The following is a 22,941-nucleotide window of genomic DNA, read 5'->3' on the forward strand; positions in this document are numbered from 1 at the left end:
TGCGACCTACACCACAGTTCATGGCAACACTGGATCCTTAACCCACTGAGCAAGGTCAGGGATTGAACCTACAACCTCATGGTTCCTAGTCGGATTCGTTAACCACTGAGCCACGACGGGAACTCCTGTGTACTCATTTTTTCACTGATAATAGCTTTTATCAAAGTAGAAGTTCATTTCAGCTTTCCCAATATTAGTAGTAGTCTCCAGTCTTCATTTTATGTATTATACATTCATTTTGGTTGGCCACTTCCTCCTTATTGAAATATTTTTTTCTTTTCTTATTCCTTCTTTTTCTTTTTAGGGATGCGTTTGTGGCATATGGAAGTTCCCAGACTAGGGGTAGATTTGGAGCTACAGCTGCTGGCCTATGCCGCAGCCAGAGCAATGCCAGATCCCAACTCCATCTGTGACCTACACCGCAGCTTGCAGCAACACCTGATCCTTAACCACTGAGCAAGGCCAGCTATTGAACCTGCATCCTATGGATACTAGTTGGGTTCCTTTCTGCTCAGCCACAACAGGAACTCCTTATTTTTTTTCATTTTGCTTCTGTGACATCAGCTACCTAGTTTTCCTCCTACCTCACTGGCTGCCCTGTCTTTCTTTCTCTGATTCCTTCCTTCTACCAGATTTCTGAAAGTTAAAGTATCTGAGAACTCTCAGCTCTTTTCCATCAGGAGTAGATACTCTTACTAGGTGATCTTAACTAGTCCTATGAACTTTAAGTACCATGTCTTCATTGATAAGTCCCAAATTTATATGTCATTTCTTGGCGAGACTCTCCTCTTTTGATGTCTCCATTTGAAGGTTTAATAAGTTTCTCAAAATTAATGGGTCCAAGTCAAAACTATTCATTCTTCCCCTTTCAGTCTGTTCCTCCCTTAGTGTTTACATTTCAAGGAATGGCTCTGTATTGTGCTGTTTTTGACTTCTTTCATATTCAGCATCTCATGTATTAGGAAATGCCTCTAACTTTCAAATTATACCCAAATCTGAGTATTTTTCCTCATAGCCACCATTACTATGCCAGGTCTTAGACACTAGATTTTTCTTGGATTATTGCAGTAGCCATCTGTGTGGTGGTCTTGCTTCTATTCTTCACTCCGTGTGACATTTAACAGCCTTAAAGTAGTCATACAGAAGCTAGGGTGTTCCTTGTAAAACATAAATCATGTTAATTCCTCTTTGGGTTCTTCTGGTGACTTCCTTTCACAGTTAAATATATCACGTTTTTTTGTATGGTGTGCACATTCCTATAGATGCATCCTTTGGCTTTTTCCGTTTTGTCATTTTTTAGCACTCATCCTCACACTCACTCAGTTCTAGCCACACAGTCCTTGCTTTCCCTCACACATGCCAAACTTGTTTGAAGTGTTTAAAGACTAGCTAGGAATCTTTGTGAACAATTTGTGCTTTCAAGTATTTGACCACCTACTGTGATCCCCAAATATAATTTAGTGCCATGTTTTTTTGGTAGGTGGAGGCTCTGAGAAACAGAAGCTGTTTCTTTTGCTTGGGCCGCAGGGATGACTACAGTTCTGTTCCAGTTAGTTATATATATTATGAGGTTAATATAATTTAACCTCATAAAATTTTATGCTGCTTTCAGATTTATTATGTGATGACTAGCGAAATTATAAATTCAAATTAGATGCTTTGTTAGAAATTGCCATCTCTGAAGAAACTTTAAATCTTGAGTTCATTCTCAGATAAGGATTTTTTTCAATAGGCAATAGATGTATGTGATTTAAAACTCAAGATACAAAAGGGTACGCTTTGAGAAGTTAAGTGTTTATATCTTCCAGCCACCTGATTCTGATGTCACAGAAAATCAGTGGAAGATATTTTTAATGTGTAAACAGTTATATCTATAGATAAATTATAAAAAATACAGCAATGATAGCATAACAAATGTGTTCGTTCTTCCTTACTTAGATATTTTTACTAAATGACCCTAAGAACTCATGTAAAGCTGCCTCATTTTTTAGAAAAACTATATAATATTCTGTTATAGATATGTATTGTAATTACTTGAACCTCACTGATGGATGGATAGGCTGTTTCCAGTCTGCTATAAATGTTCTTTTTCATAGCTCTTTTGAGAGACATCTGTAGGGTAGATTCTTAAAAGTTGAATTGCTGGATCAAGAGGTGTGTGTATTTAAATTATCATAAATATTGCCTGGTTGCTCTTTATTAGAATTATACCAATTTATACTCCCTTAAATAGACTACAGGGATCGGCAAACTTTTTTTCTGTTAAGGGCCACAATAGGAAATATTTTAGGCTTTTCAGCTCACGTATGGTCTGTGTCACATTCTTTGTATATTTTTTGGCTTCAAAGCCACAGCCTGGCAGCTTTGGCCTCTGTAGCATAGATGCCAGGCTGTTATCAGAACCTTTTGTCACTACGAACGTGCTGTGTGAACATGGTATCTCGATGTATTATTAATTTGCATTTCACTTATGAGCAAAGATCAATCTTAGTAGTGTTTCTTTTCTTGTAAAATGTTTGTTTAGATTCTTTGCTTATATAAATGTGTTTGATTGTTAGTATCTTTATTGAACTATGAGTCTTAATCTTTATCCATTAGGGAAGTGACATTTTGTGATAGTGTAGTGAAATGTTTTTTAACAATTTTATCTTTAATCTTTTCATTTGGATTGTGTTTTCTTCTTTTAGGAATATTTTAGTCACATTTGATTTTTTATTTTTTCCAGTAAATTGGTCTTTTTATTCTAGGTTTTGTGTCATTCTTAGGAAAGATTTTCTCTGAAAAATAGTTCTTCCATTTTTTTTAGTATTAGTGTTTTATTTTTTATATCTAAACCTTAAATACATCTAGAAATTATTTTGGTATGACTTATGATCCAGTTTTTCAAGTGGCTACCCTTTCCTCCCAATACCATATCCTGAATTTAAACAGAGATTTTGGAAGTTGCTTGCAATATTACTCTTCAGTTGACTTCTCATATGCTGTAGAACTTAGATTAAACTCTTGACCACAGTGAAATGCATATTCTTTCATTCATGAACAGTTACTGAGCACATGCTGTGTGGTTGGGTAGCAAGGATAAAGTGTTGTTGTATAGAGAAGGCTCTCACCCTGACCTTTACTTGCTTACAGGCTAGTAAATTTATCACATTACATATCGTTAGGTGTTTTTTTTTAACACCTTGCTCTTTCTTTATATTTCATCCCTAACCTTCTATTATTATGAAAAATTTTAAATAGAACATTCAGAAGAACAGTATAGTGAATATCTTTAATATTGCACATGCTTTCTCATTCTGCCCTGCTTCTCTTTCTGTGGTATACTATGTGAAAGTTAGATGTGGACATTGCTAAGATTTTAGCGTCTTTGTTTGAGTTACTTAGTTAAGTAAAAATGGTAATTTTCTAATTTTATTATTTACTCTACTTGTCTATTTTCCTAGTTGTGTAAGGAGGGGGAATCATAGCTGTCTTTTCCCCTGGAACCTAGCACAGTACTAATGGCAGAGTGGTTTCTTAATAAATATGTGCTAAATAAATGAGTGGGCACTTTAGGCTGTAGGGAGTTGAAGGATTTCAGGTAAAGGTATAATGTGGAATGACTAGTGCTATAGAAAGATAATTCTGGTGTTTTTATAAAGGAGAACAACTTAAGGAAAGCTTTCATTTGGACCCTGTATCAGTTAGGACTTGATTACAAGAAATCCAACTCAAATCAGCTTAAATAAAAAGAGGAATTCATCCTGGGTCATGGAACTCAGTGAATGATTTGAAGAAGCAGCCACATGAAGGGTGCATCTGGCCTTCAGAAACAAATAAAAGCAAGACTGTTGGTGCAATTAATATTTTCGGTCTCTGCCTAACTCTGTGTATTTATCAGTTCTAATTTGTCTGCTCATGGACCAATTAAATGTGGTTTGATGGCAGGGTTTGGAAGAATATGGTTTCTCCCTAGGTAGCCATATGGATTGAGTTAGTACACTGTCAACAGGAAGAGATGTGGAGTGTTCAAATGATACCAAGTGGAGGACATAGATTTGAGAGAGATATTAATTAGTACAGTTTATAGAATTTGTCCAGGGGGAAGGAGAATTGGAGTGATTCTCTTTTTTTAATCTTGAGCAAACTGCTGACTTGGTGATGCCGTTAATTAAGTAATGGAAATACAAGAAAGTATGCTTGGAATAGAAAGATGATGAATTTGGTTTTAGAGGTGCTTAAGTTGGAGGTCCCTAGAAGCTAGTTGAATGTAGACATCTAAATCTTGGAAGAAGAGTCTAAGCTAAAATGCTTAGGAAGTCAACAGCAAAAGTTAAAGCTCTGGTGGTGAATAAAATAGTCTGAGTGTATAAAATGAGATGAAAAGTGAAATATTGAGCATGTACAGCAGAGGAAGAGAAATATGAAATAAATTAGTAAAAAAACTGCAAAAGTAGGAAGAAATAACAGTGTCAAAGAAACCAAAAGTATTTTATCTAGGAGGGATATGCCAAATAAGGATTGAAAAATCAAATGGATTTGACCATGAGGAAATTATTATTATTATTATTGCTATTGTTGTCTTTTTGTGTGTGTCTTTTTCTAGGGCCGCACCTGAGGCATATGGAGGTTCCCAGGCTATGGGTCTAATCTGAGCTGTAGCCTCCAGCCTATGCCAGAGCCACAGCAACGCCAGATCCAAGCCGCATCTGCAACCTCCACCACAGCTCACGGCAATGCCAGATCCTTAACCCACTGAGCAAGGCCAGGCATCAAAACCACAACCTCATGGTTCCTAGTTGGATTCGTTAACCACTGAGTCATGATGGGAACTCCATGAGAAAATTATTGGTGATCTTAATGAGAGACGTTCCAATGCAAAGTAGGGAACCAGGTTGTATTAAATTCAAAGTATTAATGGTTGGCAGATGAAGTACAAACAAACCAATGTAGACTTTTCGCCTAGAAATTTGACTGTGAAAGGTGAATTAGGGCAGGAAAAATAGATAACAGAGCTGGGAATTTTTTGTTTTGTTTTGTTTCATTTTATTTTGGACTTGTAGTTTTGAACAGTAAATAATTTTTAAACTTTATTCTGGCTTGGATAAATTTTATTTTTATGATTAAATATTTATCCTTGTAACATTAGCTGTTATAAGTGTTTATTAGAGTTAGTGCAGAGAAATTAGGACTCTTGAGATCAGAGATCTGGGTTCTAATCTCAAATCCCCAGAATAGTCTCTATGATAATGATAATTATCACTTTTATATTCCCTTCTATGTGTCAGTCACTGTGTTAATAGGCTTTTTATGTACTCTATCATTAAACCTCACCAAAAATTAATTTCCAAGGTGAGTATTATATTATTCAATACATTAAGAAACCTGAGTTTATTTTTCAGGGTCACATAGATTTTAAGTTGTAATGCTGATTCCAGCAGATACGTCTGATTCTGACGTTGATACTCTTTTTTTTCTATATCACATTGACTTTCCTTCTAACCTGAAATAGTTTCTCAAGTTTTACATCCTTACCTCCTTATCTGTCAGACAGAAATATCATATTTGTCACACCTATATCAAAGTTCTAATTGAATACTATGGTACTATTATCTATATTTTATTTGAGAAGAAAAAACTATATTTGGTTAATTACCAGACAGACCTTATAAATATGGTCATCTTTAGCACTATTATTTGTCTAAACAGTATTTTACTTTTTAAGGTGGTGGTATCATGGATACAGAAATGTCTGAAGATATAGACCACAACTTAACTCCTACCCTTGACAGCATGTCTTATGGAATGCCGAATCAAACAGGATCTGAAAATTCATTGCTGGATGAAGATGATTATTTTTTGAACTCTGGGGATCTTGCAGGAATTCCAGTCGTTGGTAGTGACAATGAGGATGAACAGGATTTTAGTTCAAAGGACAATCTTGTTTCTTCAATTCATACTGATGATAGCTTGGAAGTAGAGAGAAGAGTCACACAGCATGAATCAGACAATGAAAATGAAATACAGATTCAAAATAAATTAAAAAAAGACTTTCCTAAACAGTTTGATCAGGTTTCTGTCTTTAAATCAATACGGAAAGATTTTAGTCTAGTAAGAGAAAACAGCAAAGAGACATTTTCTGGAAAGGAGAAAAATAGAGACCTAACTTATCATGAACGTGAAAAACGGTTGGATAAACCCCATAAAGAGTTGGATTCAAGGTTGAAAAGCAGTTTTTTTGATAAAGCAGGTAATAATTATTGGAATAGAGCCATAAAACACAATAAGTAACAACGTACTGATAATAATACAGCTTTTATTACTTCTGATGCTAAGCAAAATATGAACAGTTAAATTCATTGTAAGCTTGTCATTTTTCTTTTATCCTTGTTCTTTGCAGAGTGACTGAAATTCTCCCAGTAACTATTGGTAATGGTATAAATGGTTGAAAAATAGCTCTAAACCTCATTTCTCCCTCCCCTGGTTGCAATATTTTGATGAGAAGGCAAGATACTCGAATCACCTGTTCATTTTCTTTGGTTGAACATTGGAACCTGAAGTTGGATTTAACTTCTTTGTGCTGTAAGCACTAATTCAAACTGCTGTCCCACAAATTAGTCCAAATTAGGAAGGGTTTTTCTTTTTGATAACATTTCTATTTTATGTTTAGCAGTTTCTTTAGAATCCTCTTGGACCTCTTTGCCAAGTATACCCTGTATTTCAGCTTCAGTTCCATTCTTGAATATATGCATTTTCTTATTTCTGTACCTCTCTTTCCTCTTGCTGTTCCATTTGCCTGCATGTTTTCTCTCTTTTTATATATGCCTGTAAAAGTGCTTCTTATCCAACAATACCTAACTCTAAATCTCTTCTACCCTTTAGTCATCCCTAACCTCTCTACATCAAGAATGTTTGTTTCCTTACCTATATTACCATAGCATTTTGTTTATGCCTCATTATTTATAGTAATTGTCACACAGTATTATAGCTCTGCATTTGTTTTGCCTTATATACTAGTGTAGGAGTTTATCGAGGGCCGGATCATATCTTACTCATCTTTTTGTTCTTGGGGCCTAACCTGGTGTAGTGAAAATAGTATTATTTCAATAAATATTCATAGATGTGAAGGAAAGCAAGGTAGAATATACCAACCCTTATATTTCTTCTACAGTACTAGGAAAAATATGCTAGAAAAGAACTAATCAATATTGTTATAAAGAGCAATTAAGTATCCAGTGTGTGCAAGGCCGTACAAGGGTATACCATATTTTTCAGTACATATTATTCAATATATATTTTCAGTGTCCCTATGAGGGTTAAATTATGAGGGTACTTATCTTCAGGCAATGTAATGTCTAATAGTAGAAGGGACAAGACAAGTCAGGTAGTTTAAGTGTCAGTGACCAGTTGAAAAGCATAAGATTTAATTTATAATTAAAGAGAGTGGTGGAAGAGTTTGTCATAACACAATACAATAAGATTTCTTTCAAATAACTGAGACTATGTTTTAGGTATTCTTAGAGATGATTTTTAATTCAGTAGACAAGGGAAGGTTTTTTAAGAGAAGAGGTAAATTTTGAATTGAGCTAAGTCTAGAGGACTCTAAAGATTAAGATAGAGGGGACTTGGAATGATATAAGTAGAAATGGGGACGAACCAACATAAGTGCTTTCAGAGCATAATGAATAAAATAACCACTTGATTTAGTTTTGGACAAGGAAGTAGTGTGAGGTGAGGCTAAACTTTAGGTGGGGACAGATTGTTTTGAGTGAAACTACCTTTTGGGTATTTTTTTAGGACCCATTTCACTCTAATGAGCATCTTTGTTGGAAAAGAGAGGTGATTGTCGAATGATAGCTTTTTAGGTCACTTTTTATAAGATTTGTTATTCATATACATGTGTTTGTTTTGTTTTGTTTTTTTCTTTCAATAGCTAATCAAGTTGAAGAAACATTACATACCCATTTACCACAAACCCCAGAAACAAACTTTAGGGTAAGTTTTCAGTGTGTATGTAGATTGCTGTAACTGTGGCAAGTGTCAAAGTTTTCTTTATGTGATTTTCTAAATTGTAACTATATGTGTTAGGTAGAACACTGATTTTTAAAAATTTTTCCTTTATTATTTGGGTAAGAACATCTTTGGAGATGTTCTAGGAAGCCTCTGCTCTTAGATTCTTAATTTGTATTTGATATTTAGATGCATATCACATTTACTTGTAGGCATAGGGACCATAATGAATTTCCATTGAGTTCTTCATTTCCAGTGAGCTTTTCTTTGGGTGTTAAACCTGAAGAGGAATAATTTTAAAATCTGAATATTTATTAATCCTTTATATTGTGTTTTAGGATTCCAGCTATCCATTTGCCAATAAAGAATCCATTGGTTCGGAACTGGGAAATTCCTTTGCATCAAATATTAGAATTAAAGAAGAACCTTTGGATGATGAGTATGACAAAGCAATGGCACCACAGCAGGGACTACTAGACAAAATTAAAGATGAACCTGACAATGCTCAAGTAAACATTTCACCTTTTTTCCCCCCCTTCTTTTTGTTCCACACATGAATTATTCATTTGAGAGAGGAATTTCTTGATTAAGAAGTGAAGTGTTTTGTTGACAAGGGTGAGAGGAGACTCTTAATGAAGGTTGAGGCAATTGAATTGTCTTGTAAGAATACTGCTAAGGATTCAACACAAGTTATAGGAAACTTTTCCTGAGTAGTAATTAAGGCTTTTAATCCACTTTGTTCCTTAATACCACTGTTGGGTAGTTTTTACAGTTTTAGGGAAAGTGAGTCTTTAGGAATTTGAGTTTGATACAGCAGACATGGCTGAGGGTTTCTTATGGTGGTTTATGAGTTTATGGTGTGATTTGAGTTTGCAGTTACTGCTAATGAAGTATAGACTATGTATGTAAGTGTTTTTCAGAAGGGATTAATGGACAGGTTATTCTTCGAAGAGTCAGTTAATTAAAGAACTAATTCATTAGGTCATTGGGTAGAAGATTAAAGGATGTTTTGATTGGTGATACAGGATTCCAAATTTGAGATCTGTGAGTAATAAGAGTAGGGATAGAGCTCTGTTATTTAAGGTTGCTGTGGAGGTAAAAGTCATAGAGATCCTGTAATTGGGAATCCTGAAGTCATTGAAGTTATCCATTCAGTTAGTGATATTGCAGTTGTTGGAATGAAATAAAGAGACTATATCAGATTCTGTAATCATTTTTGGAATGTAGGAGAAAGACCAAAGGTTGAATATGCAATAACAGTAGTTGTCTGAGGGTAGTCTGTGTTTTATACAGATGGTGTAAGTGCAGAAGCGGAGAAGTAAAGATAGCAAGAGTTAACTGTTTTTTGAAATAACATTTGATCTGGAGAAAGGTTACCTTTCCTTGTCTTTCTTTTATATTAGGGAGGTTGAGAATGTGAGACTTCTGTGCAAGAGGATTTTTTCACTCAGATGTCTCTAAGCAAGGTTTCTTGGCACTATTGACATTCTGGGCCAGCTAATTCTTTGTTGTGAGGGGCTGTCCAGTGCATTGTAGGATGTTTAACATCTTGACCTCTGTCTGCTAGATGCCAGTAGCACCATTTCTCCAGACATTGCCAAATGTACCCTGGGGAACAAAATCCTCTGCTGTTGAGAACCACTCTTTTAGAGTAAGGAAATGGAAGAATGGGTGATATATAGATGTAGGTGATATATAGGATGCTTCACATTGATGCTTCAGTGAAGTGAGAATTCCACTGTGCCCAGTAGAGGGTAGCTGTATAGGGTAGTAATGATAGAGCTGTAGGAGTTGGATAGGTATGAGTGTGGTGGCTACAAAGAAGAAGGTGGTAGAGTAGGAATATGAAAATATCTGAATAGAAATTCGATTGAAAGCATGTTAATAGAAGCAGGCAAGATGGAGGTTTTGAATATCTGAATTAGGGGTAAAGAAATATCCTGACATGTAGAAGTTCATAGGACAGTGTATATGCTTCAGAAGACTAGTACCATGTTGATACAGAGCAGATCTCCTGTCTCCTTACATGCCCCTGTCTGGACATGCGAAATCCATAAGAAATCATAATGCTGGCAGGGTACCAAAGGCATCACTTTTTTCCTTGTACATAACTCAGTGACACTTTCCCTGGGATGAAGAGGTAGTTATAGCAAAGACCAAATACGTTAGGGGCAGAAGGGATCAGGAAGGGTTTTTTGTATTACTGTTTTGAAAAAACAGTCAGAGATTACAATAGCTGGAGAATACCAATTGAATGGAACTGTTGGGGCACAGAAACGCCTATATTTTTGTACACTATTTAAAGTAAAATAATGTGTTATGAGATGCTGAGTATGAAGTTTTCATCATGATTTGGGGGAAGAATTTCCCCAAGGCCTCACCACCTGATTGATGGGATTCTGGATTCTTGAGAACCGAGTAGGAATGTCCTAGTCATAAGGTCCAGAAGCATTCTTTACCTTGACCCTACAATAATGTCTTAGCATGTGAGTGTGTAAAGCTAGGTTTTCTCAGAAAAGTCCTCTCTGTTATCAGCTACACCAATCCTGTGGGATCAGACCTTTGATAACTCTTCTAGAAATCTCTCAGGAGACCTCATGTTAAACTGTAGATACCTGGATCTATCTTTCTTTTTTATTTTCCCTTCCCTTTCTTCTCTTTCCTCCCCCTCCACTACTTTCCCCTTCTATTTCCTCTCCTCCTCCTACTTTCTCTCACCCCTTCTCCCACTCCCTTCTTCATTGTCCTGTTCTTTCAGGTATTTTTTTCTCAGTGACCATTGAAAATCTATATTCCTTGTTCAGTACTGCCTAATGTTTTATCACTCTTACTCCTTTCCCATAGACTGGAAAAAGGTGTTCTGGCATATTATTTTCTTAGACTCTGAAACAGTACTCTTAATCTAATGCTCATAAAATAGCAATAGATTTAACAGCTGTGGTCAGTCTTTACTTTTGACCATCAGTTACTAGTAATAACTTTTCTCTTAGCTTAATAAGATCATACCTTTAGCTTCTGGAATCTTGTCAAAACTTTCCTTGGCTTTTTCTCTTGGCTTAACTGTGGCTTTGCTTTCAACTTACTTCCTAATTCTCCTTTTTACACATTCATTTTGGTCTTCATTTTTTTGCTTTTCCTAAGATACTCAAATGTGTGTTTATATGTATTTAACTACTTCTTTCCATTTGCTCTTGATTATTTCTTCAGTTCTAATTTCCTGGGCTTGCCAGTTAACATCCTTCTACCTCTGTTACTGGCCTAACATCATTTGTCCTCCCAGTTTCATTTCTTCATTCTAATCCTAGTGCATGTTACTAGAATATATTCTGTATATAATATTTATAATTACAAGTACTTTTATGTGTACTATATTGTTTCAGCCTCCAGTTTAAGGAAGCCAGAGCAGATGGTATCAACTCTGTTTTTAGATAAGAGGACTCTGGTTCATAGAGGTTAAGTTAGTTACTCAAGGCCATATGGCTAGGAAGGAACCAGTCTGGGGCCTGAATCAAGGTCTTATTGTTATTAGTCTATCAATCTTTCTATAAATAAAAGTTATTTTTAAAAACGAGTAGAGAAGTTTTTAAAATAAGAACTTTTTAAAGAGCCAGAGACCTCATTTCCCCCCTCCTTTTCTGTAGATTCTAAAAGCTAGAAATTCAGTAGTATAAGCTAGAAATTCAGTAGTATTACCTTAGAATCATCATTTTTTTTTCTTTCCTTTTTGCTCATAATAAAAGGAAAGCTAATCTGTAATCACTCTTTAAAGTAAATGGATTAGGATGGGAAACAAATCAATTTATTGTCACAGTTGTGAGTCATATAGTCTTAGAAAGTAGAATGCAGTAATTAAATGTTGGGGCTTTTTTTTTCAGCCTTGTCAGGTTAACTTGGCTATAGAACCCAGTAAAAACCGTCAGTACTTCTAGAATACTTTCTTGGGATACTGTTATATATACTTTATGGTTTTAACAAAGGGAAGGTAAAGATAATGGTAAAGAATTTTTTTGTTTTGTTTTGATACCTTTCTGCTTCTGAAAGATTTTGGGTCATGGGAATTTTCTTTTCTGAAGTTATTAGTCATTGGTTTGTTATTAATTACTTGTAAAATTTTCATTGTTGGGAGGATACTAACATAAACATCATGATTCTGCCTTGAGGCATTGTGGGGTATACAAGCAGAGTACTTAAGATATATATTTATTGTACTGTATTACATAAGTAATATGTACTTGAGCCTTAAGGAATGTATCAGAAGTTTGAAATAACTGTCACAGACAGTGAGAAAGAGCTGACTAGAGACCATTAAAGTATGCCCATGAGTAATAATTTTTTTCTGGAGTTTTCTGAGATTTAAAGATTTTTTTTAACTTATAATTTAATATAGAATGTAGGATGAGTCAGTATTGGAAAATATTTTAATATATAACTTCATCAACATGTCAGATAAGACTACTTAGATGTATAGATGCCAAAAAGACATTTTATGTAATTCACTATGCATTTCTTATAATAGATACTCTCTTGATCAGGTAAGGAAATATCTACTTCTGATCAATAACAGTCATTGAATTTAAAAGTAAAATGATGGAAACCTTCTGTTAATAATTACTAAAAGAACACAAATTACTGATGTCAGCATTATTATTTAACTCTTGTTGGATTTTCGACCTAATACATGTTAAAGAAATTAGAAGAAGTAATGGAAAAGGGGAGACAAAATTATCATCATTTGCTGGTAAGGATCTTTATTAGAAAATTAATACAATTCATGAAAGTTTAGTGGAGTAGGTAGTTGAATTTTAGTTATATAAAACAGCAATATTTCTATAAATCATTTGTTTCCCAGTTAGATAATATGATGAAAAGATATACTATTTCCTACAGCAAAGCAATTAAGAAGTGCTTACATCAGATAAAACAACTTGAATGAATGGAGAGATTTTTTAAAAAATGTAAGCTACTAGCTATTCCTTAATTAAGATGAAGGTTTATTTATTTATTTATTTTGTCTTTTTAGGGTCGCACCGGTGGCATATGGAGGTTCCCAGGCTAGGGGTTGAATCAGCTGTAGCCACTGGCCTGCGCTACAACCAACATAACTCCAGATCCAGGCCATGTCTGCGACCTACACAACAGCTCACGGCAACACCGGATCCTTAACCCACTGAGCGGGGCCAGGTATTGTACCTGTGTTCTCATGGATACTAGTTGGATTCGTTTCTGCTGAGCCACGATGGGAACTCCAAGATGTAGTTTTGACACAGCTCTAAAGAAAATATCAGTAGTTTCTTGTGTTTTAAAGAGGAATAGACATGCACACACACATTACGTTACACTTATATTCTAAAAATTGTAGATGTGGCAAACTATTAAATAGCTCACAATTATTTTCATTAGGATAGTGTGATGTCTTAAGAGTAGTCGGCCTGATAATTATGCAGAATAGATCGCCACAAGAGACGTTTTTAAAAGAATTTGACATGTGAGTGGTGAGTGGAAGGAATTCACCAGCTATTCAGAGAATGTAAAAGAAAAATGTCCATTATACATCAAAATAAATAAATCCCAGATGGATTAAAGCAGGAGTTGGCAAATTGTCTATCAGCAAAGGGCCAAATCTATCCTGCAGTATTTGTTTCTGTTTTGTCTTTTTCTGCACACTGTTTTTATAAATAATGTTTTATTGGGTCATTCCCACATTCATTCATTTACACATTATCTATATGTGCTTTTGCTCTACCAGGGCAGAGTTGAGTGGTTGTGATAGTATGCCCCCAAAAAATAAAAAATATGTGGCCTTTTGGAGATAAAGTTTGCTGACCTCTTGAATAAAGGATTATATTATAAACAATCAAACCACTTTCTTAGTATTTTATTGTGAAAGTAGAACTTTGTAAGAAACAGAAGAAATTGGAGTTCCCCTTGTGGCTCAGTGGTTAACGAATCTGACTAGGAACCATGAGGTTGCCAGTTCGATCCCTGGCCTTGCTCAGTGGATTAAGGATCCAGCGTTGCCATGAGCTATGGTGTAGGTTGCAGATGTGGCTCGGATCTCACGTTGCTGTGGCTGTGGTGTAGGCCGATGGCTACAACCCCAATTAGACCCCTAGCCTGGGAACCTCCGTATGCCGCAGGAGTGGCAAAAACAAAAAAAATAAACAAAAACAGAAGAAATCACAGAGGTAAAAACTGTCAGATTTTTGGGATATAAATGGAAACTTTAGGAGTTCTCTTGTGGCACAGTGGGTTAAGAATCTGGCATTGTCACTGCAGCGGCTTGGGTCACTGCTATGGTGCGGGTTCGATCCCCAGCCTGGGAACATCTGTATGCCACTGGCGTGGCCAAGAATAAACAAAAGAAAATAACGAAACTATAGTACATAAAATTTTAACTCAAAGTACATATTGAAATGTTGATAGCAGCTGCTGTAAGGTGTTAATATTGTTATCATTTAATGCTGTTTTTTTGGTAAATGGATATTTAAAAAATTAGAAATTGAAACAGTGGGAAAAGACTTCTAAGTGGCTTTTTTTCACAAATTGCTAGAATAAATATTAGTAAATTAAAAAAAATAATTTGTCATTGTGCATCAAGAATCTTACTATGTACTTACTTACCTAGTAATTCCACTTTAAAGATCCTCTCCTTAGGAGATAAGCCTAAATATGAGTGTATGAATATTTACAAAGATGTTTCATCATGGCATTACTGTTTAAAGCAAATGTGTGGAAACAAATAGACCAACATCAAATGTGATTATATAATTTCAGTGCCATACATGGCTATCAAATTGGAGCCTAAGGTCAAAGGAAAAATTAGTAATACTGATCCTGTACTTTATTTAAAGTTTTGGATTTTTCTTTATTAGAGATTTTGCATTTTTGAGTTTTAAAATATTACTGAGATTTTCGGTGCCTTAATTTGTGCCTGAGGCAAGTGCCTAACCTCACCCCACTCTCATTCTTGTTGAATCTGTTATCTGTTAAATAATATATATCAGGATTTCTTGTACTCAAGTAATAAATATACAGGCACCTCTTACTACAAAAAGAAAGGGGTATGTTGGAGTTGCCTGAGATTTCCAAGAATAAGAAGTCTTCCAGGGTTTTGCAAGTTTCAGTGTGATAAACAGTGAATTCAAATAAAAAGTTAAATCTACCACTTAGGGGTTTCACAACGCATTAATATAAGTGGAAAAGCAAACAATAGCACTAAAAACTTGTAGTATTACTCAGTTATATGTGGTTATTCATGGCTAAAAATATGTTTCCATTCAATAAAAAAAAAATCATTGAAATAAAAACTCAGACTTTTAAAATATTTGTTAAAATTCTCATAGACTGCCGCAAGTACATTTATAGACCTCAGGGATTCTTGGACTCCAACTTTTAAAGCGCTGATATTTAGCCACTAGAAGTGATTTTGAAGTAATATGTAATTATATGCAAATGTTCAGTTGATTCAAGTGATCAAAAATCATTTTATTAGAATGATATATTCAGTATAATTATGACTAAGTGTAAAGAAACACAGGAGGGAAAAGACTGGAAAGAAATACAATGAAAGAATAATAGTGATGGTTTTGGAGGTAATAGAAATATGATTAGAATTTTTTTTCATTTCTACTTGTATACATTTTGTATAGTAAGTGTGTATTACTTTTATAATAGGTAAACAGCAATTTAAAGTACTGTAATAATAAGAATTAAAAAACTGACTTATAAATATCTGGCAGTGTTTACAGGGTAAATAGATGACTACTTTCACTTTTTACCTCTTACTCTCAGCATACACAAACATGTTGTAAAATACCCTTATTGTAATTATAGCTTGCTTGCTGTTATTTCTTATTAATGTTAATGTAGTAAACATTTTCCACCCCGATATAGCTATAGTAAAATGTCTTGAATGTCTGGATTTCTTTAGATATATTTTATTAATTTTTTGCTCTATGTATTTATTTCTTTTCTTTTCTTTTCTTTCTTTTTTTTTTAAAGGAGTATAGTCATGGCCAACAGCAAAAAACTCAAGAGGGGGAACTGAAAATTAGTGCTGTGTTTTCAGTCAGTGGCAGTCCTCTTGGTAAGAAACAGAACTGAATAAATGAATCATGTTTATTTATTCCGACAAGTATGAGTGAGATGAAGTATCTACTTATATTAGTAAACTAGGCAGCTCTCTCTGCCTGTTTAGAATGGCTTTAATTGTTTATTCCATAATTAGTGTTGGGTTTCAAGACTAGTTCTAGGAGAGAGAGAGAGGATGCCTACTTAAAATTCATGGTAAAAAGTAAAAATTTTTTTCAATTTTCTTTTAAAGCTCCACAGTTGACTACTGGCTTTCAGCCTTCACTGGCGTCATCTGGCATGAATAAAATGCTTCCTTCAGTTCCAGCCACAGCTGTTCGAGTTTCCTGTTCTGGTTGTAAAAAAATCCTCCAGAAGGGGCAAACTGCTTATCAGAGGAAAGGGTCTACTCAGCTATTCTGCTCTACACTGTGCCTCACTGGATATACAGTTCCACCTGCCCGCCCACCGCCTCCTCCCACTAAGAAAACTTGTTCAAGTTGCTCAAAGTACAGCAAAATTCTAAATTATCTTGTTTCCTTTCTTTTAAGATAATTTGTTTTTATCTGTATATTGTTTAATTTTCTGCCTTTCCTTGTTTTTTTTTTTTTTTTTGAGAAATAATCACATTGTTTAGTATCAACATGTTGCTGTTTTCAGTCATTTTGGATGCTAGGTGTTCAGCTTTTTTTAAATAATGTGCCTTTTATATAATGAGATGCTTTTGAAACATACTTTACCATTCTTAGTGGTTGAGATGCTTTATAAAACAAAAACTATACCATTTAGGGGTGTTAGGACCACAATATCTTATCTTGTAACTGCAGGCAATAGATATTTAAATCCAACAAATATTTAATGTTTGTATAATGTTTCCTATTACGTAATGGATAACATTTTTTTCTTAACTTTAAATAGATTCCAGTGTATGTTTTTTTTTTGTCTTTTTAGGGCCGCACCCATGGCATATGGCGGTTCCCAGGCTAGGGGTCTAATCAGAGTTGTTGCTGCTGGCCTATGCCAGAGCCACAGCAACGCCAGATCTGAGCCTTTTCTGTGGCCTACACCACAGCTCACGGCAACACCAGATCCTTAACCCACTGAGCGAGGCCAGGGATTGAACCCTAAACCCCGTGGTTCCTAGTTGGATTCGTTTCTGCTGTGCCATGATGGGAACTCCCAGTGTATGTATTTTTATCTTTTCAATGTCTCTGAACTATCTCAAAGTTTCCATTTCAGTGTTTAATGGCCAAAAAGAATGGCCTTTTACTTTTTGGTGATCCTCATAAAGTCATCCTGATGATATTTGAGGAACATGAACTAATTTAGCCTAATTTCACAAGGTGGTTATTAGAAACTGTATAGGTAAACCAGGAAAAGATGAAAATTCTCTCGTTCTGAAACACTTTGGTCTCTGTTGTCAATCTACTCAAACCATGATTTATTAGTTTAGTTTAGATATTTGTATTTACAGTTTCTCACATGGATGCTGCCATTTCTCTGTCTAGAAAGGGAAGGAGATGCTCCCTCTTCTGGTTCAGTTGGAAAAAGGTATATAAAAAGAAACTTCAGGAGTTCCTGTCATGGCGCAGCTGAAAGAATCCTATTAGGAACCATGAGGTTGAGGGTTCGATCCTTGTCCTGGCTCAGTGGGTTAAGGATCTGGCATTGCCGTGAGCTGTGGTATAGGTCACAGATGATGTTCAGATCCGATGTTGCTGTGGCCATGGCATAGGCCAGTGGCTACAGCTCCGATTAGACCCCTGGCCTGGGAGTCTCCATATGCCATGGGTGTGGCCCTAAAAAGCAAAAAACAAAAACAAAAAAAAAACTTAAAAGACATTTGAATATGGTTAGAAGTTTTTTCAGGAAGTTATATGCACATCCCTATTATGTTTCAAGTTTAATGTAGTGATTGAAAATAGACTTCTTATATATACTGTTTGAATTATGAAACATGCTTTTAAAAATGAGTGCTTATGTACCACATATCTCATTTCTGTATTCCAGTATATTATTCAGATTCTAAGACTAAATCAACTGGAAATTATAATTTTTAATATGATTTTTTCTCTGATTTTTATTTTGCCATGAAATAATTTCACGTAATAACTTCCTTTTATGTTTATTTAATTCTTAACTTTAGGAACCAGCACTTTGTAAAATTTCAGCAATATTTCTCCTTTCATAGTAATAGTCATAGATATATATTGCAAGGATTTATCAGTGAATTTCAAAATGGCCATAGGAAACTCACCAAAGTTGTTTTTTTCTTTTTTCTTTTGCCTTTTTCTAGGTCCACTCCCTCGGCATATGGAGGTTCCCAGGCTAGGGATCTAATCAGAGCCACACCAGAGCCGGCCTACACCAGAGCCACAGCAACTCGGGATCCGAGCTGCATCTGCAACCTACACCTCAGCTCACAGCAACGCCGGATCCTTAACCCACTGAGCAAGGGCAGGGACCGAACCCGCAACCTCATGGTTGCTAGTCGGATTCATTAGCCACTGCTCCACAACAGGAATGCCTCACCAAAGTTCTAAAGTGTGTGCTCTCCCTATGCGTTTTTTGTTTCTTGTCCATATATGTTGTTCTCATCTAAATGTATTATATTCTTTTGGTCTCTGGTGTTTGCCTTCTATTATTTGGAGATAGTCGTTTTTACCTGCCTGTCATATCTTAGCTCTCTGTCTGATCTTATGTAATTTTTTTCTTTTTATGGCCACACCTGTGGCACATGAAAGTTCCTGGACCAGGGGTGAATTGGAGCTGCAGCTGTGGACTACGCCACAGCTTATGGCAGCTCTTGGACCCTTAAGAGGGTGCCAGGCCAAGGATCAAACCTGCATCCTCACAGAGATAAGGTTGGGTCCTTAACCCACTGGGCCACAAGGGGAACTCCTGATCTTGTGTAATTAATTTTAAGATTATATTTTCTTCTTTTGTAATGTTTGGTCTTTGACTTTTTTTTTTTTTTTTTTTGTCTTTTTGCCATTTCTTGGGCTGCTCCCGCAGCATATGGAGGTTCCCAGGCTAGGGGTCGAATCGGAGCTGTAACCCCCAGCCTACACCAGGGCCACAGCAACGCAGGATCCGAGCTGCATCTGAGACCTACACCACAGCTCATGGCAACGCCGGATCCTTAACCCACTGAGCAAGGGCAGGGATTGAACCCGCAACCTCATGGTTCCTAGTCAGATTTGTTAACCACTGTGCCACAACGGGAACTCCTGGTCTTTGACTTTTAACTGTTTTACCTCTTCATTCACTTATTCTATTCTTTTTTTATTCCTTATTCTTTACCATTCACCCTTTTCTGTTCTTTGAGGTACTCCTTGCCTGCCTCTCAACTCAGCATTTTCCTCACCATATTTTCTATCTTTTTTTTAATAATGATTTTTATTTTTTCCGTTATAGGTGTTTTACAGTATTCCATCAGTTTTCTACTTACAGCAAAGTGACCCAGTCACAAATACATGTATACATTCTTTTTTCTCACATTATCATGCTCCATCATAAGTGACTAGATGTAGTTCCCAGTGCTCTACAGCAGGATCTCATTGTACATTTTCTATCTTAACTTTATCTGTTTCTCATCTTATAGAATATCATTTTCTCTTGCCATTCAGTCCTCACCCACTGATCAGTAATGTTTTTACTTGTACTCCATTTTCTGAACTACTCTTTCATACCCTTTTTACCACTTTTCCTTTCCTTCCCTATTTCCCCCCTTACTTACACAGTCTTTGTAACAGTTTGGAATGGTCTGGTTAACCTGATTATGGAATTGTTGATTTGGGAGCTCCTGCTGTGGTGTGGTGGAATAGGCAGTGCCTTGGGAACACTGGGAACAGGTTCGATCCCCAGCCTGGCACAGTGAATTACGGATCCAGTGTTGTTACAGCTGCAGCTTAGACCACAACCGCAGCTTGGATCTTATCCCTGGCCTGGGAGCTCCATATGCTACAGAGTGGCCAAAAATGAAAAACAAACAAAAAAAAGTGGTTGATTTGGATTGTGTCTTAAATACACAGAAATTAGATTCCAAGAATTTAAGTGATTTGTTTGGTGTGACACGGCTGGTTAGTATTGGCACATGCATTTTCCTCCCGTATAGTCAAACAGGTTTAATTTGTAAGTCAGTCCCTGTAAGAAAGATTTTTACTTTAATTTGAATAGGTAGAGATAGAAAAGGTTTTCTTCCTGATAGACCAGTAGAAATATAGCAGCACAACTTAGGTCAAAAGAAACTCATTATCTATTTGATGTAACAACTTTATTTTTCTCAATCATTTATTAACCAGATATCTTAGCATCTTGAATTTAACCTAAACTCTGAATATATTTTGGCTAATCATCATTTAATGTATAGGTTTCATTAGTAATAGGGACTTAACTATTTCTTTTTAAAAATGCATTTCAAATCCTACATTAGAGAGATAATTTGGAGGGTAATTTTTTAAAATTCTGTTAGATTTCTTGATATAATCGCACTCAGAAAGGTAATTCTTTCAAAATTTTCTGTATCTTTTCTGCATTTTTACCATCTGAAATGAGAGCATTCCTTTTATCCTGGTGTAAGATGTAATCTATTAGAATTACATGTAATTGGACTTGGGAGTTCCTTTTGTGGCTCAGTAGTAACAAACTGGCTAGTAGCCATGAGGATGCGGGTTTGAACCCTGGCCTCACTCAGTGGGTTAAGGATCTGGCATTGCCGTGAGCTGCATTGTAGCTTGCAGATGTGGCTTGGATCATGCATTGCTGTGGATGTGGCGTAGGCTGGTAAGTGTAGCTCTGATTCGACCCCTAGACTGGGAACTTCACTATGCCGCTGGTGTGGCTCTAACAGTCAAAAAAAAAAAAAAAAAAAAGTAATTAGATGCTAAGCATACTGAGAGAATTTAGAAATACCTGCTTTTATGCATCCCTTGCCTTGATATATGCTACTCCCCAACTCTTTTATTTCTTTAGCCTTCTAAAAAACTCCTTTTTAAGGTCCTGCTTGAATGTCACCTTCTTTTGGGTAGCTTTTTGTTTCCCATCTTATCTAAACACTTGTTTCTTCATTTCTTTAGTGCATTTTGTTTATATATATTTACAAAATTATTATACTTTTCTATGTTAAAAATGCTTCTGGGGAGTTCCCATCGTGGCTCAGTGGTTAACGAATCCAACTAGGAACCATGAGGTTGCGGGTTTGATCCCTGGCTTTGCTCAGTGGGTTAAGAATCCGGCATTGCCTTGAGCTGTGGTGTAGGTCGCAGATGAGGCTCGGATCCCGAGTTGCTGTGGCTCTGGTGTAGGCCAGCGGCTACAGCTCCGATTCAACCCCTCCATATGCCGCAGGAGTGGCCCAAGAAATGGCAAAAAAAAAAGACCCCCCCCCAAAAAAAAAATGCTTCTGATACGGTATTTTATCTGTCATTTGTCTATTTATCCTCATATACTGTGAGCTCCTTGAGTGCTTATGCCATATCTTGATGTAGGATTGAGCTACTTCCTGGTTTAAGATAACTGCTCAATTAATACCCATATAAATGAAATACATTAAAACCTGGTAAAAAATAAGTGTAAAGGCAAAAAAAAAATTGTGGATAGTAGAACAGTCTAAGTATTGAAGATGAGGTATGGGAACTAATACATGAGTTGTATTATATTTACTATGATCTTTTATTGAAGCAGAGATATTTGTAATCTTTTCTTTGAAAGTACTGAATTAATATAGTCTGTTTAAAATGTAAGAATGAATATACCAGTTTATTTACTGTTGCAAGAGTGTATACTCATGGGAGAGAGACACTGTTTAGAGAATTTCATCAAGGCGTTTTTAAAATGGTTTACACTTCAACTATCAGATAAACTACTGTGTGGGAACGCTAATTTGGGAATGAGATAAGGGGTGGAGTGGGAGGGAGTCTTAATCATTGGGTTTTAGTCTTCATTGCCTTTTGCTACTAATGCTTACAAATTCAGTTATTAAATACAACAATTTTCAATTTTATATAACCCTACTAGGATATGCATTGTGTAGTTTGAAATGTATACTTTCTTTTATAACATAGTGGCTTTAAAATTTTTCAAGTGTAATATTATTTAAAGAGTATTTTGAGGAGTTTGCTAGTGGCTCAGTGGATTAAGGATCTGGCATTGTCACCACTGTGGCTTGGGTCGCAGTGGTGACATGGGCTTAATCTCTGGCCTGGGAACTTCTGAATGCCACAGGTGTGGCTATTAAAAAAAAAGAGAGAGAGAGTTTTTGGAAAATATAGGAGAACCTAAAGAACAAAATGAAAATTTCCTATGATCCTACCTACTAGAGATAGTGAATGATAGCTCTTTGATGTATATCCTTTTAATCTTGAAATGTAGTATACAGTATACCTCAGAACAGTTCCATAACCTAAGTCATGTATTAGTTCCATTTTATAGAATAGACGTTGAAGATCAAGGCAATTTATTAGTGCAGTCAAGAAAACCCAGGTTTTCAGATTTAAATATCTCTGCCCTTTCCCTACACTATAATTGCCTTTGTTTTATTTGATTTTTCTAGTTGAAAAAAAGAAAAAAATGAATTATTCTATGGCTTATTTTATCTTTGTTATCATTTTTAGAGACATTTTAAATCCAAAGGATGTGATCAGTGCCCAGTTTGAAAATACCACCACTAGTAAAGATTTTTGTAGTCAGTCATGTTTGTCAACATATGAGCTGAAAAGAAAACCTGTTGTTACCATAAATACGAATAGTATTTCAACCAAATGCAGCATGTGTCAGAAGAATGCTGTTGTAAGTTATCTTTTTACTTTATTGGGAGAAGGAGTATGATGTTTGTGCTTAAAGGACGGCTTTTGATGGTCTCTACTTGTTGTTTGTAAGTTG

The 22,941-nt window shown here is 35.7% G+C and overlaps 1 protein-coding gene across 48 annotated transcripts in view; it reads left to right on the forward strand.

Annotated features, from left to right (window-relative positions):
- Positions 1–22,941, forward strand: part of ZMYM4 (zinc finger MYM-type containing 4) — a 164,638-nt gene that overhangs the window by 72,889 nt on the left and 68,808 nt on the right. For 20 of the 48 annotated variants that reach the window (XM_021095899.2, XM_084963798.1, XM_084963790.1 and 17 more), the window contains 6 exons: positions 5,705–6,229; positions 7,913–7,974; positions 8,328–8,498; positions 15,991–16,075; positions 16,313–16,568; positions 22,674–22,848. In XM_021095899.2, coding sequence (XP_020951558.1) covers positions 5,705–6,229; positions 7,913–7,974; positions 8,328–8,498; positions 15,991–16,075; positions 16,313–16,568; positions 22,674–22,848 — 1,274 coding nt within the window. Of the gene's footprint in view, positions 1–5,704; positions 6,230–6,379; positions 6,562–7,912; positions 7,975–8,327; positions 8,499–12,521; positions 12,728–15,990; positions 16,076–16,312; positions 16,569–22,673; positions 22,849–22,941 lie in introns of those variants that run through there. The other 28 variants (XM_084963821.1, XM_084963830.1, XM_021095909.2 and 25 more) reach the window with 5 other exon arrangements.

Source organism: Sus scrofa, chromosome 6 (genome assembly GCF_054392235.1).
Source record: "Sus scrofa isolate SSC_HxYL_T2T_F1_AM1 chromosome 6, Sscrofa_HxYL_maternal_Yorkshire_Landrace_v2.0, whole genome shotgun sequence".
Lineage (NCBI taxonomy): Eukaryota > Metazoa > Chordata > Mammalia > Artiodactyla > Suidae > Sus > Sus scrofa.